The sequence below is a fragment of the Engystomops pustulosus genome, chromosome 8 (genome assembly GCF_040894005.1).
Source record: "Engystomops pustulosus chromosome 8, aEngPut4.maternal, whole genome shotgun sequence".
NCBI lineage: Eukaryota > Metazoa > Chordata > Amphibia > Anura > Leptodactylidae > Engystomops > Engystomops pustulosus.
In genome coordinates this window covers 87083053-87100961 of record NC_092418.1, presented here as the reverse complement: position 1 = coordinate 87100961, position 17909 = coordinate 87083053, and the positions used below count along the sequence as shown (strand labels likewise).

Sequence of the window (17909 nt, the reverse complement as noted above, 5' to 3'; positions counted from 1 at the left end):
CAAGTACACGGAGGAGGCTGCAGCCTACTGTATGTGCTACAGGGGGCTCCATGGATATGAACTTGTCAGTGATTCATATAGAAAGGTCACATCTGTATGATGAATACAGAACCTAATCCTGCTCTAAGTTCCGTCTACTTGATACTTCTGATGGTATTTTTGGAAAGAGATTATTCATTCTCCTACACCCTGCACATACTGTGGTCTCTGAAATCTGCTATATGGCTTATGATTAATATAGATCCTCAGGGTAATTCCTGCCAAATGTCACGTTTCTCAGGGGTGTAGACATTTCAAATGCCAACTATTCCACCAGAACCTGATGCATATAAAAGTTGCAAAAAAGAAAAGTTTTTAAAGTTTTGTGCTCCATCATTCAAGGATGTAAACTCACCTTATAAACCAATTATGGATGGTACATTTACCCAGACCAGTCTTTCAACAGAATGGTTGTAGCAATGTGTAGCAGGGCCGTGTGCAAGCGGGCAAGCTAACGTAGCAGGGCCGCGTGCGAGCTGTGTGTGCTATGCTGGTTAGCGGCAAAGAGAGAATTTTTATTTCATGTAAAATTTACTTTCCTTTTTTTGGATAACTAAATCCGGGGTACATCTCGTAGCCCCAAAAAAATACAGAAAGTAAAAGAATCCTGCTACATACTGCATGCACAGCTAGTCTCCTCCTACCAGCGGTTTGTATTGGGAATTAGACCTGCATATGGTAAAACATTTTACAAAATGCAGAATATAAACCTACCGATTTATACACAGTTGGTTGAAATGGCTCGGACTACTTTCAATCACCCCTTTAAGAATGAATGAGGTTTCTTTTGCTGAAAAAAAACCGAAAAATGTTCTGGTTTCTTTAATTTAATAACATTAAAACAAATTCAAAATTCATACCACATGTTTCGGGTTTTTAACTGAAAGCGTAACATTATTACATTTAATACTTGGGGGTGTAGTGATCCAGACCGGTGACAATTATTCTTCATTATTAATATGGCCATTTCAGGGATATTGATGGTCACGGGATACAGAGAGGTAGTCTTCAGATTTCTTTCTTCCCTTTCATTTCCTTCCTGCCATGATTTTTAAGTACTGCAGTGCATTGTGGGCAGCATCATTGTGAGCATTGCCGCACGAGAGCCCGGTGCCGTGACACACTGTGACTGGGTTGGTGGACAGCTCAGCCAGACACTGGTACTGCCCATTCACGCTCAATTCCTCTGCAACAAAAAGATACAAAATGAGCACATTTATCAGCAAGCAGAGCTAGAATATATCACGGAAAGCAAGAGATTAGCACAGCGGTAACTTCCTGTCTCTCAGTAGTACTGCAATGTCAGCGAGTCCTTGCATCATATTTCTATATAATGCAGGGACTTGTCCTGCTCATGGTGTACAGCCAGTGGGATCGGGCCACCATACGGGCCCATTTCCACATGTTTATATTCGTCAGTGCTTAGGTAGTGGGCCATTGAGATCTCTGTAAACATACTTTGCGTGTTCCATTAGTAGCAGCAGGACTGTGAAAAATGCATTTATATTCCTGGACTGTAGCTGGTTTTGGAGAACTCTAGAGCACTGCTTTGCGAGATCTCTGCACTGCACAGTCCCTCCGTCAATGCTTTATCAGGCTGCTGGTGAGATATTATGTTTTGTATCTTTGTACAGTCAAAACTGCTGACAGATGTATTTGAATCTTGAAACAAATTGTTTTACAAAAACATGCACAGCCCTTTCCCTCTTAGTCACTGCTGTAGCAGGCTGCTGGTTAGATATTACAGCAAGGCTGCTACTTGGATTTTTTAATGCTCTAAACTGCTGAAAGATTATATTTAATTGAAGATCAAAAACGTAAGCCTCACTTTTCAAAGTTACAAGAAAACAGCCATAAATTATGAAAAGCGCTGTTTTAAGAGCAAATTCTAGGGCCACAACTGGTCCCCCAGGAAGCTGCTGCTGCTGCTCATTGCTTCTAGGTATGGCCCTGGGCTAAGTCAGTCTCCTCCACCCTCTGGCAGATAGCCTCTTCCCTGCTTGTTGGGAAACGAGTCCCTGCACTCCCTTCTAAAGGGACATGAAAGCTACTTCTATCCTGGAATGATAGGATCACTATACAGCCTGACTATCCACCAGTGGTCATTCGTAGCAATGTAGACAGAATGACCACCTAAACTACAGAAGAGGCAGTGGGGAATAACAAAATTGGATGATGCACAGCACATTAACAAAAAAACAGGGAAACAAACATGTATGAAGGGCTGGTTTGATCCTTCTTATCAGGCTCCTTACCTATATCCATGTAGGAAATTCGGAAATCTTGCTCTTCGGCCACCTCTGTCAGCATTTTCACGTAGTCTGTGTTGGGAATACTCAGGGGACTTCTTTTCAGCAGGTTTATTTTCTCACCTGAGGAGTTACTCAGGGAGTCCCAAGTACATCCAGGATTATTGCCTATAGGTTTTTTCTAAAAAGAACAAGAACCACCACAATGATAATAAAATACAAGTAGTGTGTATTCAGACACCGCCCATGGAGGACCCGATTTATGCCCTTTACACGTCCATCTGCACAGTTTGTGTGTCTGTAGAGCTCTCAAGTTGACTCCACTTTGCACCTACAGGTAAGGTAGGTAGTTGGATACAGATTGATTATGGCCACCACATAATGGGCAGATGATGCCGGCCTGTCCCATTAAGAAGGGGTAAGCTGAAATTCAACATGCCCTCTTCTTCCCATCTTCCAACAACTGGGGGGAGTCAGAGTTAGGGAAGCCAGTCTGCTAAAATTTTCCGGTTTGGGTAAATTCATCAACATCTGTACGGCACCTTAAAGGGGGGGGGGGGTTCTAGGCTAGGTTATCAATGAGATCGTGAGCACCCCAATGATTAGCTGCAGCCCCCGCACAATACAGGACAGAGCCAAAAGCAGCCTCCTCCATACATCGTTTAGTAGCTGCAATAGGTCCAAGCCTGTATGTCCGCTAAACAATGGACTCAATCTTTATCCAGTGCATTGTGAGTGCTGCACATGGCTGATCCGTAGCTGCACGACCCCACCGACGCCATATCGACTCATCTATCGCCATCATTTATCCTTATCCCCTGGTTATATTATCATGGGGACATCTGCCCCTGTGTGATAGATATAGATATAGATATAGATATAGATATAGATATAGATATATATATATACACACATACTCACCAGGGAGATGTTGATATTATCGGCTGGAATGCTTCTTAGTTTGGCCAGCAACTTCTCCGCTGCAATCTTCTTTGCCACCTTTTTAGATGTGCCAGAACCTGGGGAGAAAATTTAAAAAAAATAGATTTGACACTTATTATATTATGCTTTTTATATACAGGATGTTCTGACATGTTTTCCGAAGCTCGTTGAACAAGAGAAAAAAAAAAAACATGAAAACTGAAGATTTGGAATACAAAAATAAATAAAGAAAATCTACCATCAAAAACAACCAGTGACACTTACTCATAGATCCAGGGTCAGGCGGCAGGTGTTCTCCTTATGGAGAAATTTCCAATTAAGACCACCTTAAAGGCCATAGATGCTCCACTAGGGAATACAGGTAAGCCTGCAAAAACATTTTCCAAGGTGTTAAATGGAAAACACTGCCGCCTCTTGCTACCTTGAAAGGCAGCCCCCTTATTTAACACCTTGCAAAATGTTTTTGCATACTTCCCACTCATTGAACCAGGCACAGTCACTGTGTTAATAATCCTATCTCTCTCATCCATGGCCTTCGCCCTTCTAAAATAAACTTTTAAAATTATGCTAATGATCTCAAAACTCTGAAGGGGTGTTACCAGAGCCTCTATATGCCGCAGATTCACAGGCTGTTACACTGTGCAAGAGCACTTCCAAATTCCCTCTGTCTGATGTAATATCACGCAGAGGAGGATCAAGGTATTCTCTTGCACAGTGCAACAGCCAGTGAAGCTACAGCATAGAGGGGCTCTGATAATACCCCTCAGAGCCCTTTAGGCTTGTTAGCAAAATTCTACAAGTTGATGTAAGAAGTAATGTGGCCATTAATAACACATAAGATTACCACAGTCATGGTGCCTGGATGTATAGGCAAGTGTCCCTGGTTTATCAGTCTACTTTGGTGGTAAATTTTCCTTTAACACAGGAAGAAATATAATGGAGAGAAACTGACAACACAAACGGAAAAACACAACATACTTACCGGTTTCTACAAAGCTTTCTACCCGGCAGGACATGGTGAACTCTCTCTTATGTGGGGGTCCTGCTTCTTGGGACACGAAATACTCCGGTAGTCGCCATGCTTTCTGTACTGCGAGCTCCTAAAAGAAACAAGGGGGTTCACATCAAAGGTCAATAGCAAAGAAGAAACTGCAATATGTCTCATTAAAGAAAATCACATTCCTGCTTTTCAAGCTACTAAAATAGAACATGATAGAGTCTGCGGGAAGAGACGCATACTGCTGCTAGGTGCTCTTATACTCATTACTGGTTGTCCCAAGTATTTACAGGACCACTCCAGTCACAGTTGATTCACTGACTTACACCTTGTACAGGTCCTGAAGGAAGGAGCAGGACTGTAGCTTCTAGGAATAAAGAAAACCGGTCATGCTCCTCCCTACAGACCCTGCACTATTCAGTGAATTAGCTTTGACCGGAGTGTTCCTTTAAGTTATCTTCTATCTACAGGGAAGAGAAGGTGATTGTTCCAGATATAATGCAAACGATAGGAACAAGGGCCTTCCTCACAAGAGCTTACAATCTATGGGAGAGATTTATCAGCAGTGTCCGAGAAGCACAACTGTTCTAGTTGCCCATGGAAGCCAATCAGAGCTCAGCTTTCATTTTCACAAAGCCGTTTATAAAATAAAAGCTGAGCTCTATTTGGTTGCCAAGTGCAACAAGAACATTTTTACCTCAGAAACTTCTGATAAATCTCCCCATTGTGAGTCATTTTACAGATACCACCAGATAATCAATATTATTCATTTCACATAAATGTTATGGCTGATATTGTTCACAAAGGCCTCATTCACATAACCGTGTGCTCTCCCGTGCAAACCACATGGCTGGGTGGAAAAGGGAAGGGGTGAGTGCTCCTCATCTCTCCATGAGCCGCGCCACATATCAGGCCAAAAATAGGACTTGTAGCAGCGCGACAGTGATCGGGTGTCATCGCTCTCTATGGGGGGCTGTGATCTGGTCACACTTTGTGCAGCCAGATCGCAGCCCCCATTATAGTTGTACGCACGTGCACCCAGACCTAAGTTACAGCATATAAAACAATCCTCAATGACATCCAGTGCAGGACACACTAGGAATCAGACGTGTAAAGCACATTACGAGGAGAGCAGAAGACGGGTGGGTTGTCTCCTCTACCCTGAGCTGCTCCCAGGGTTGTACGTGTCAAGGTGAAAGGCAGCTGAGCTCCGGCCCGTCTCATATTCTACATGAAGAGGACCTGCTGTTGCAGCACGTCAGATATGGATTTGGACCAAGTCACAAGGCGGTTGCCAGGGGCTGCCGGGATAAATAAGTAGGTCTCTGGCAGCGCGCCACCAACTATATCAGTTGTTAACATAGTCTGACATTGCAACACCATGATTTCTTATTGCAGAGCATAACCGCCCCCCTCCCAAACACACAAAAAAACGTGCAATTGGGCCTGAACCGAAGAGCCTGTCCCATCCGCTTATACAGATATAACTGCTGCGGCAAATAGAGTGGAAGTAAGATCAACAGGCGAAGGCAGCAATCAGAAGTCACGGCTTTTAGGTCACCAAATCTGCAAGAGGATTTACCAAAAATATCACTAGTAACCTTTTCACAAGGCAGGAGTCAGGTCTCTGATCAATGAGGGACACATTGATGGAAAAACCAACATCCTGCATGTAACCATGAGGAGTCCTCAACAGCAAGACATGGAACGAAAACTTCTGCATGTCCCTCCGATCCTCTAGAACACTTACCTGTAATAACCCGATTGAATTGCTCTGAGGCTGATTGGTTGACTGTTTCGGTGCATCTTTCACAATGGGTTCGGTCATAGGCAAACTGGAAGGTGAGATAAGTGACAAGTTATACTGATCTCCATGAATTATGAGGATGATTACACCCTGTTCTGTACATAGCATCACAAATGGGGAATCACATATAATTTGGTAAAATCACTATAGCTTTACAGTTATACACTAACTTACACTTTATTGACTTAACAATATATACCAAAGTGATAGATAGATATATATATATAGCTGACAGAGTACAAGTACAAGCATAGTACTACAAGTATAAGCCATTTGTGAGTCAGTCACCTTGTGCTGGTCATTGGAGATGGATGGTCTGCACTTAATGATTTTGTGATTGTTCTTCTCTGGGAGATTTTTTACTATGGACCTAAAGGGTGCCCTAATTATATTAGGTGTAGGCACTCCCCTTCACACTTGTAGGAGGACTCTAGGAAACCTCGTAGCATGGATCAGATCCAGGAGCTTGGATGAGCTGTCATAGGAAGTCATGGGATTAGGGTTCTGATCTCATCAGATCCGGATGAATCTCTGGATTCCCTTGAGACCAGACGTGACCCACTAACTATGCTCCCATTGAGTTAATATCTCAGAGACTGCTAGAAAAAAAAAATTGAGACCCAGGTAAGCGTTCGCAAATGTCCAGATCGCAAATACGTATTTGGACTCTGGCTGTAATGGACGATAACATAATTGGCATCGGGTTTATGACCCAATTTTTTTTGGTCTAAAAAGTGGCGGGAAACCTCCGAAATTGTCGGCCCCGACACGTCTGGGGAAGTCTTTGAACCTTAGGGAGTCTGATCACTTACACAAGATGCTACAATACTACAGGCAGTCCCCGGGTTACGTACAAGATAGGGTCTGGAGGTTTGTTCTTAAGTTGAATTTGTATGTAAGTCGAAACTGTATATTTTATAATTGTAGATCCAGACAAAAATATTTTAGGCCCCAGTGACAATTGGAGTTTAAACATTTTTTGCTGTAATGGGACCAAGGATTATCAATAAAGCTTCATTACAGACACCTTACAGCTGATTATTACAGCCTGGGACTATAGTAAAGCATTCAGAAAGCTTCACCAGAGGTCAGAGGGGTCTGTCTGTAACTATGGGTTGTCTGTAAGTCGGGTGTCCTTAAGTAGGGGACCGCCTGTATTCTGATGCTGAATGATGGCTAAGGGGGTTTTTAAAAGGCTCTCAGCTGTCATGGCAACCTATCAGTGCCTATATACAACACAGTTCGATGCCATGGAGTGGTTAAACTGCCTGATCCGGTGTCAGCGGTGCAATATTTGCTCTCTGTGCTCCCCTTCACGACCTGCCGACATGTATTTATGTTGAATGGCTGTGAAGGGGTTAATGATAAGACAAAAAACCCCCCAAAAAAAACTGTTATAGTCAACTGCTTTAAATGCAACATGATCTACTAAGAGAACAAATGCAATAAATAGTCTTCATAAAAGTACGTAAAAGAGAAAAACACTTACTTCAAGTTGGCATCTCCTCTTAATATGTTCAAAGCCGACTCTGCCGCTTTATGTTTCGCTACTTTCTTGCTTGATCCTTCTCCTACAAAAGGAGAGACAGGAATTATTCTTAATCAGTAATAAAATTATATCCTGTAGAAGATAATACTGAAAGCATATAAAACTTATCCCAGAATTTTACAGAGTAATCCTCATATTATATATTCACTTCATTGACCAAAAATATTTACAATATCTTTCCTGCCTGCTAAACTGCTCACATAAGTCTTCAGTCAGTAGAATTGTATTCCATCTACACAGTTCAGAACTGCTATAACCTGCTGGAATTTTACTAAAAGAAATCTGATTGAAATCTGCTAAACACTTACTGTAGAGCAGTGGTGGCGAACCTATGGCACAGGTGCCAGAGTTGGCACTCAGAGCACTGTGGGCACCCAGGCCTTCACCCCAGCACAGAGTTTGCCAGATATGACTAAAGGCTTCCTCCTGTGGTTCAATACAGCCCAGACCGTGCCATGCTCAGCACCATTTTAAAGCAACATCCTTGGCTTCCAGGACTACAGGAGGAGCAGGAAGGTGTGGATAGAGATAGATTATCATTTGAGCTCCTACTCTGGGTCTCCTGATTCTTCCTCTTCAGGGGACCCTGGTGGTGAGCCACAATCCAAATTTCTCCATCTTTCTATTGTATTGGTGAACTCAGGACACCAATACGATTAAAACCTGTGATAGAGCAGGGATCAATAAGTTTCTGCTTAAATTGACATGTTGGCACTTTGCGACATACAAGCAGGTTTTGGTGGTAGCTTGGACACTGTCTCCAAAAGGTTCACCATCACTGCTTTAGCGTGTCCCTACTACACGACCCCTCCCTCCAGGATGGATTCGAGCTATTGAGCAGGCAGGATAAGAACTGATCATTGAAGATAGAATTATTTTTTTTTATTCAACTGAAGTGTTAATTCACCCAATAATTTACTCTTTAAACAGTGACCTATAATCAAGAAATATTATCAGTATCAGATAAGAGGTTTGCAAATTCTTGTGGTTTGTTTAATGTTCTGGAATATGCATTGTCACAACCTTTTTCCTAAAAACGGCTACTGAAAGATTCCCATTTAGCCAGCAAGACGGCCCCTCCCGAAACTCCCTACGAAGTTTGTGTAGTGAGAAGGCGGAGGACACGGACCAGCTCCGCCGCTCACTAAACTTGGCAGACGAGAGACACACAATTTGGCCAGCCGGATGATGTAGCTGTAGAGGTGGTGGCTTACTGAGTTCAGGAGGAGCCACTCGACTTGGCTGTGGAGGCCACGTCCCAGCTGACTCACTAGCTTCTCTGCCTGTACATTTTATCAGCTTGCCAGTTGAGTGTTTTTTTGTTTTTTAGATAGAAGAAGGGTGCCATTGAGGTGTAAGGGCTCTATGGGAACCTATCAATAGCCATTTTTAGGAAAAATGTGGTTACAGGTTCCCTATAAAATGTATGACATGTATACATAGAAAATTCAACAGTAACCAAAAAGATTCCAGCTTTTTTTCTTGTAGAAAAAGCAAATGATAAAAAGAGGGAATATCACCCACTATAGCTTTATTATGGCAAGAATGGTGGAGATGGCCTAGCTGGAAATTTAAATTTAGCGAGAACTACCAAATCACAGATTGTAATAAAAATATTTAAGGGGCTTTAAAGAAGTAATCTCTGAACATTGCAGATGAGCCATCTATTATAATTCCTGGCCAACCCCTTTAACACTGATGATCTATCCTGATTACAGCCAGTATTACACCTGAGTGACTGGGCCTGAGCTGTAGTTTGGCAATGTGCCTGTAAACTACAAAGAAGACCTGGAACACAAAGGACCTCCAGAGCCCCTTTGTCAGCTAGTTGGTGGAGGTGTCCTTGGACCCCCCATTGATATGATAACCAAGGCCTATCCTTACGATAGGTCAATAATATGAAAGTTCTGAAAACCCCTTTAACGAGACCAGCTGTGTAGACTTGAGGTCAATGACTATGTTCAATGTGAATTTCTAGGCATATGTAGAGTATATGGAGAAGAACCATCAGGTTCCTGATAAGAAGCCCTCCATCAAATATTAGGTTGCATAGATCTCAGTGCAAGATGGCTCATAGGTTTTGAGGAGTTTCCAGAAAATGCACACACAGTTCTTGTTTCCGAGAAACCGACCTGAGGTTTAAGAAACCGGATATACTTAGCACAGTCAGCGGTTTCATAAGAACGATCTCATCCTTGGAACTTGCGGATGACGGCATAAGACACCCAAGGTCACCCAGACGGAGAGATACAGACTTACAACGCAACAGGAAAAGAGGTAAATAACAAGGAAGAAATGGAAATCATTCCGAAGGACACAACTAATCCATGGAAAAACCATGAAGTGTCCAATATAATGACCATTTCTCATTGAAGACATCCCACAGCCAGAGACACTGCCCTATTCCCCGTCATCACCGATAGGACCTCTCAGGACAACCACTGTGACATGAGAACACTTGGGTTACTTTATCAAAACTGTTGTAATAGCCAAATTAAGAGCCAGCAGCCTGATTGACTAATACAACGGACACTGGCAATTGCAACCACTTGTATATGGCTTCAATATGTCCCAAAAACATGAAATATTTTTCATTAGGAAGAGCATGTAGTGTGAACCGGGTGTCGCCTCTAGACTCCCCAGCACCTACCTCCCTTCCCTATGTTGTACGGTACTTGTGACTATGTTTAGTGGTAATAAAGAACCACACTTATAGATATTGGGTGAGGACCACTTTTTTGCCTACATTACATATTCAGACCTGTTTATCTCCATGGCAACAGACCACAAACTATATGTAGTCTGATACTCCAGTCACACTCACTCCTATAAGGTCTTGTTCGCCACACGTACTACCGGGCACAAACCATGGTGAGATGTGTCATTGCTTTTGGATGAAAGTAGCCATGTTGGACAACCCCTTTAACAATTTCCTTCGTTCCAAGCTCTGCAAACCTATGTGTAGATCCTGTGCTCTGCTCCCATCTTATATTTGGATTATTTCAAGGAAGTAAGAGACACAGGGTCACATGGCATTTTTAGAAAAAAAACAAGACACAACAAGAACAAAGTCCTGCACTTCTCAGGGGGTAGATTTTGTCCTTCTGTAGAAGCAACATTGAGATACACAGGAGGCATCATAGACCCCATGCAGCCACTCTAAATAAATCCTATAATTTAGTCTAGGACCAATGCAATGTGCAATGTTCAATGTCAGGAAGCCCTTGTTTGAGGGAAACCGTCCTCTGTCCCCAGAATAAGCAGATCTCACCTCCCTGCTGCTTCGCTGGCTTACTCGCTTTCTCAGGCGGTTTTTCAGAAGTTTTCTCTGGCGTTTTCGGAGGAGTTTTTTCCGGTGCCTTAACAGAGGTCTTTTCTGGAGTCTTTCCAGGAGTTTTTTCGGGTGCTTTAACAGGGGTCTTTTCAGCAGTCTTGCCAGGTGTCTTCTCAGGAGTTTTTTCGGGTGCCTTAACAGGGGTCTTTTCGGGAGTTTTTTCTGGAGTCTTTCCAGGGGTCTTCTCAGGGTTCTTTGCAGGAGTCTTTTCAGGCGCTTTCTCAGACATGGCAGCTGTTAGTGTGGCTCCTGCTCCTAACTGAGACTGAGTGAGGGGGGACAGCGAATATCAAAGTCATCTACCACTCCCCTCGCTCCATCCAAGAGCTACAGCTGTTCACACGTCCACGGCTTATTATATCGCGCTGCATTCAGCACCCGAGACAACTGTGCTACTATTACTACAGGAAATATGTCTCCTCTGTATGCACCAAGTATGATCCAGTCTGCACTCACAAAACCTCAAATACTGCACATTAGGATAAAAGTGCAAGTGACATAAATTTAGCTTACATTTGGTTGGATTGCTCCTTATATCCGTGCCTAATTCCTATTACAGACTTATGACAGTTATCCTGTGGTTCCAGCCTTTGCGACCATGATGACACTGGAGATCAGAATTAGAGAACAGCAAAGACTGGAGCACAGAGGAGGATTATAATTACATGGAAATTACTTCAGTACATCTATAGCCACAGGACATCACTGGTCTCTCACATGGCTCTGCTGGGATTTTGGTCCACTCTTCTTCCAGTCTCTTCCACAGTTCTGCGACTGTTGTGAGTTTTTTTGGTTTCCAGGAACTGCTTTACCTCTATTGCTGTGTGATAGGTGGCAGCGTCCTGCATAAACATTGCTGGCAAATTGAGTGAAGAACACAAGGAAGGAACCATGTATTGTGTGTTCTGATACAGACTTGCTTTCACTCTGCCATGTAGCTGTATCAGAGGGAAAAACATTCACCAAACTATGACACTTCCTCCACCGCCTTTCACTTACTTCTGTACACACTTTTGAGTTCAGTCTTTAACCAGTTAATGAGAGGTTTGGTCACTAGTTAGTCCAAATGCTCTTAACTCCTTAGCGCTCAGTACAGCTACTGCGCAGAGACGATGCCGGTTCAGCGCTGCACAGCAGCCGAACCGGCATAGTTAGCCGCGGGATTTCAGCAGTAATTTACCGCTGACATCCCCAGCTAACACCCGCGGTAGGAGTGGGCTCCGATCGCGGGTGTTTAACCCGTTAAATGCCGCGGTCAACGCGACCGTGGCATTTAACATGCCTTCTGGGGGTCTTTACCCCACGATCGGCCCCCACGCACCGTTTTCGGGGGGGGGGGGGGGGCCATCGCTGTTTTGGCACCTCTGGCACCGCCATTTTGATTCAATTAATATGAAGATCTCAAGGGGTTAACAATCTTTGTAAATGCTGTTTCTGATAGTTTGAAGGGTGCAGATTTGAAAATGGGTAGATTATATAGGGGGTTTTGTTGCTAAATATGTAAAATTTGATTTCAAACAGTATTTATCCCCAAAATAGTCAATTCTGAAAATACGGAAAATCGCTATTCGATTTGTAGGCCGCGTGACATCAAAATAAATTATCCAAAAATTATTCTGCAACTTATTTAGGTGGTAAATCGATCTGCCTGAAAATGCGGTGATTTTGAATTTCGAAAATGGCAAATTTTTCTAAAAATTCATCATTTTTTTCTTTTTTTTGTAAATAAACGCAAAACTTATCAGCCAAAATTTACCACTAAAATGAAGTACAACATGTGGGGAAAAAACAATCTCAGAATCGCTTTGATAAGTAACAGTGTTCAAAAGTTATAACCATATAAAGAGACGCAGGTCAGAATCTAAAAAATGGGACTGAGCCTTAAGCTGTAACCAGGAACCTCACAACTAAAGACAGGTTGTAGAAGCCCATTAAAGCTGCATTGCAAATATGTCTTTCTGCTTTCTCTGGGCATTTTCTTTACAATATAATTGTGTAATTTGGCTTTGGTTTGGCTGCATTCCAAAAAACATGCGACTTGTCTATGTTGCAGACTGCTCAGCTCTTGGACCCCGACTTTGTGCTCCTGTACAGCTCTTCCCTCCTGCTCTTTCACAGCCTGGTGAGCTGATATCAGTGGAGGTGGGAGGAACTGTACAGGGAGAAGCTGAGGAGCGAGCAGCACAGACAAGCCATATGTTGCCTTTTGAAACGCATCTAAACCAAAGCCCAACCCTTGGGACTACACAGAGGATTCTGTCAGGGTGCAAGTTAAGTTATAAAACACAATTATATTGCATTGCAAATGTTCAGAACCCAGAAAGACATTTGCACTGCAGGTCTGATAGGCTTCTGCAACCTGTCTTTAGTGAAAATTAGATCCCTGGTGACAGGATCCCTTTAAATGTGGAGATCCTTACCCTGTTCAGTGCTGGACTGGCAAGCAATTCCAGCTGCAGACCACATCAACCACAGGTTAATAATATTTATAGTTTCTAAATTATAGATAATTGCTTAGAATTGGAGGCTATTAATTATGTGAAGATTTAAAAAGCAGCAGTCTGAATATTTAATGGTGCCTATTATTCCCAGCTCAAAGCTGCAGCTCACAGAGGAACCTCTTAAACTTAGAGGGGTTGTATCAACTTTTATTGGAATCCACCCTATGCACAAGATAGGGGATAACCATCTGGTGGGGTTCTAATGCTGGGACCCCCACGATCATTAATAAATGTAGCAGCATACATTCCACCAATCACTGTCTACGGGAGAGCCCAAAGGACAGCGGCCAGCTATCTGTGACAGTGAATAAGATTACTGATGGGCAATTTGTGTCAGTCCGATCGTAATGAATTAACCCCTACATTCTCAGGATGGTTGGTCGGACCCCACCAGATTATTATACCCACATGAACGACAAGATCACATGTCACCACACAATCAGACACGTCTCATGCACTGTAGTGTGCGGACAATGCCCGACACGAGTACCACCCATGTGAATAACCCCTCGCTGTCTGGTGAGGCACAGGTTACCCTTTAACTACTGGCACACACAAGGTCTCCGGTGTACAAACCTATGCACGATATCTCTCTTATGGTAACACGGAATGTAAAGCTGGGGTTGTGGGCTTGTCCTTCAGACTTCTCAAGGGCGTATACAGGGGGGGTGCCGGTCTTGATTCCAAATTCATGCAGCAGCTGAATGGGCGTTTTGCTGGGGGCGACTTTTGTGGCTTCATTTCGGCTGTAGAGAAGAAAACGGGTAAAAGAGAAGTTATTAAAGGAAAAGTAGTATCTGACTTTTGGGCGTCCAAAGAAAGGGGGGGGGGGGGTATCTGATGGGACAATCTGCAGCATTTACACAACTGAAACCCCAGTGCAATCGTCTGCAGGGTGGAGGAGGTTTGAAGGGGTTGTACCAACTTTTATTGTCATGGCCAATCGTCAGAACAGGGATAACAATCTGATTGCTGAGGGTCCCACTGCTGGCATCCCCACCACTATCAGAATGTGGGTCAACTTCTTACTGGGTCCTTATGGGTGGAGCAGCAGTTCATGCGTCCTGCTTATCCATATAGTACTATGGGGTGTCAAAAAGTAAAATAGTGCGATAGTACCCCCATACTTGTTATCGAGGGTCTTAGTGGTCAGACCCCCATGGATCGGGTTCCTATCCCTTAAATCAGTGGTCCTGACTTTTTTTTTTGCCCATGGACCAGCTGTAAACTGGCTGGACCAGTGGGTGGGGGTGGGGGTGTGTCAGTTTCAAAGGCAAAAATGTATATTTGCATGCCCCACCATAACTCCCGGTGTGCCGGGCTTACAGTGTCCCATTTCCTGAAGAAGCGCCCTCCCCCCACTTATATTGTCCCCTTTCCTGCAGCACCCCTTCATGCCCCCCTCCCATATCCCCTTTCCTTTAGCTTCTTGCCAGTTCTGTAAAAACACTCACCTTCTTCATTCCCCTGCAGCAGTCTCCTCTTCCTCAATAATGCATTTCTCTAATGTCAATAGACACGCTGTGATGACATCATGACGCTCGCCGTCAATAGAGCAGCGCATTATTAGGGGAGTATTTTTGCTGATTGCTTTTACAGAGGTCAGTGGTAGTCCGGTTCTTAGGGGTTCCACGGCCCGGTCTTGGTCCTTGGACCGCTGGTTGGGGGAACACTGCCTTAGGCAGAGATGACAGAAGTTGGTACAACCCCTTTTAGCTGTTTTCCAAGAATTTATCATTGAAGAATTCACACAAAATGATACAGCGCGTGACTGCAAGCGGTGGAGGCAGCGCGACCACTGCAGCCATTGGTCACTGATTGCTTATCATGTGATGGCTGCAGCCAATGGAGGAGCAGCAGTGGGAAATTGGACACAGATTATTTTTTTTTATTATTTTAAGCCATTTACAAAGAAAAATATATATATTTATAAGGGCAGTGATATTTATCTGGCGCAGCGAGTCTATGCTGTAGTTCACACTATGGATTTTTCCATGTCTTGACTTCCAGTTCACTAATGTGAATTAAAGGGACAGCTCAGCCTTTGCCCCTGCAGCCGTGTAAATTACTATTTAAGGGAATGATCCTGCAAGATAAAGGCGGATTTATTTTTCCAGAACCAGCCATTCCCAGTGTGAACATGCACCTAGCAGACCAGTGCACTGCCCCCTCCCGTATAAAAGCCTCTGCATGGACCTGCCCTTTAAGCATCTCAGGCTGCGGTGTAATCTGCAGTGTGTGAATGCTGGGACTTGTGGTTCCCCGGTCTCCTCGCACCTGTTAGTTTTGTCAGAGCTCCTTTTAGGCGCGGCTGGAAACCTCTCCCGGGACATGATGGCGGGGCGGCGGCGGCGGGAGAGACCGATCTGCTCTCCGAGGATTAGAGCCGCGCGGAAAAGGTTCTCTACCGGCGGCTGAGCCCGCAGCACTTCCGCTCTCAGGGCGGGGCCACATAGCGGAAGGGGAAGAGGAAGGGCTGCGCGCATGACTGTAGCGGAGGGATACACAGGCTGCCCGATACCAAAGTTATAGGAGAGGGCGGGGCTGCGGCCGCATAGAACAGCTGCTATAGGCGGATGTTCTAAGCTAATGGGCGTGGTTTACGATTCTATGATAATCAGGGGGAAAAATGAAAATGAACCATTTTCTCACTGGCATTATTATTGTTACTGCTTTCCCTGTGAGGGCGCGTTCATAACGCGACGCTAGCGCACAGTGGGCGGGGCTCGGGCCGATCGCATATGCGTTTCCCGGGAAACGCATGCGATTAAAAACCCGATCGCATGGGTTTCTCTGGAAACGCATATGCGATCGCCCCAAACTCCGCCCCCTGTGCGCTAGCGTCGCGTTATGAACGCGGCGCTAGCGGAACGTGTGAACGCGCCCTGAGTGCGCGTTCAGACGGCGCATTGCGTTGCGTTTTTTGATGCGTTTTTGACACATTCCAAGGGCTTCAGCCTTGATCACATGCTGAGGTTACATTGCGTTCCCACTGCATGCTAAAACACTATGTTACCTCAGCATGTGATCAAAAAACCTAATGCAACACATCCTGTGAACACACCCTCAGGGTGCTGTCACACGTCGCGTTTACTGCATGTGTTTAAAAACGCATTGCTACAGCTGAAGGGGTATTTCCCTAATTAAACAGCTGTTAACGCTTGCGTTTACAAAACGCAAGCGTTAACGCATTGTTAACGCATGCGTTAACATCGCGGTTAACGCATTCGGTTGTTAACGCATGCGTTAACCGCGGTGTTAACGCATGCGTTTTGTAAACGCAAGCGTTAACAGCTGTTTAATTAGGGAAATATCCCTTCAGCTGTAGCAATGCGTATTTAAACGCATGCAGTAAACGCGACGTGTGACCGCACCCTCAGGGCTTAGGGAATGGGATAGTTTCTCCTTGTTCTTTGGGTCGGTACAATTACAGAGAAACCAAATGTCTGTAGTTTGGTGCTGTCTTGATAACTGATAAAAAACCTAAAAAATAAAATGTTCTTTATGTCACCATATTCTGACGCCCACAATTTTTTCATTCTTCTGTGTACACTGTAAGCTGTAATTTTCTGCTTGATTAGCTGATATTAGCATTGCTGCCATTTTGGGGATTATATGACCCAATGATCACTTTTTTTGACCACCCATACTGTGCCTCCCACCTCCCTATAACATAACGACACATTCATATTGTGGCCCTAGCTCCCCTTCATATTGAGCCTGCCCCTCACAGTGTGCCTCCCCCCAGCTTCCTCCAATGTTGTTCCCCCTCACATTGCACCAACTAAGCTCCCCGATTTTGTGCCTTCCTCCAGCTCCTCCTAATTGCTTCTTAGTAAATAAAAAAAAATAAACACCAAATACTCACCTCTCCCGTTCCCCCGCAGCAGCTCTCCTCATCTCCCCTACTGCTGCTGTTGCACACAGAAACAGTTGACAGCTCCCTGCATCATCACTGTATTCACCTCTATCAGCGTCCTCTGGACTGTCCAGGACTGTCTTTCTGGATCTGTTGGGAGGTATAAATCAGGCATGGTTGGGAGTGATGCCTTTTAGGCCAGGGACCCACAGGTCCGAATCACTGAAGATTACAGCAGTGACAATAATTGTCAGATAATGGGGCTCATTTACTTAGAGCCCCACGGACCGCACTTTCGTCGGACATGCCGGACAAGGTTTTCCGTTTTGCGCCGATGGGACAGGGATTGGGATTGTGGTGCACGCGACGGCTTTCTTGCAACACAAATTGGGGGGGGGGGGGGACCATCGGACGATCCGACGGATTCGGACAAACCGCAAGATTTAAAAACTAAAAAATAGCACTTACATGCACCGGGAAGAAGAAGGTGAACTCCGGCGGACCTGATCGGGGAAGCGACACATACAGCAAGTTGGGGGGCATGATCTTCTTGAATTGCAGCACAGTGCATTGTCGACGGACAATGCACTTTCGGGATCTCCTCCGGACTGGGTAAGAAAATGTGCCCCAAT

The 17909-nt window shown here is 44.4% G+C and overlaps 1 protein-coding gene across 2 annotated transcripts; it reads right to left on the bottom strand.

The window, feature by feature from the left end:
• Positions 1-850: 850 nt before the first annotated feature.
• Positions 851-15919, bottom strand: PRKRA (protein activator of interferon induced protein kinase EIF2AK2). 2 transcript variants are annotated; one of them, XM_072121607.1, is made up of 8 exons: positions 15696-15919; positions 13995-14164; positions 7524-7605; positions 5978-6062; positions 4213-4330; positions 3210-3307; positions 2295-2469; positions 851-1225 (listed from the first exon to the last, which is right to left on the bottom strand). In XM_072121607.1, the coding sequence occupies exons 1-8, from the start codon at positions 15902-15904 to the stop codon at positions 1068-1070; spliced, it is 1095 nt and encodes a 364-aa protein (XP_071977708.1). In that variant the 5' UTR covers positions 15905-15919; the 3' UTR covers positions 851-1067. The 2 variants fall into 2 exon arrangements, with proteins under 2 accessions (XP_071977708.1, XP_071977709.1); XM_072121608.1 differs by lacking the exons at positions 13995-14164; positions 15696-15919 and adding an exon at positions 10855-11221.
• Positions 15920-17909: the final 1990 nt, after the last annotated feature.

What these genes read in the sequence shown, in the direction of transcription:
- PRKRA (XM_072121607.1), bottom strand. Translation starts at nt 15,904, where the DNA reads ATGCGCGCAGCCCTTCCTCTTCCCCTTCCGCTATGTGGCCCCGCCCTG. An exon ending in AGCTCTGACAAAACTAACAG is followed by an intron (nt 14,165 to 15,695) that starts GTGCGAGGAGAC and finishes TCTTCTCTACAG; the next exon opens with CCGAAATGAAGCCACAAAAG. An exon ending in AGAAAGCTTTGTAGAAACCG is followed by an intron (nt 3,308 to 4,212) that starts GTAAGTATGTTG and finishes TTTTCTCCCCAG; the next exon opens with GTTCTGGCACATCTAAAAAG.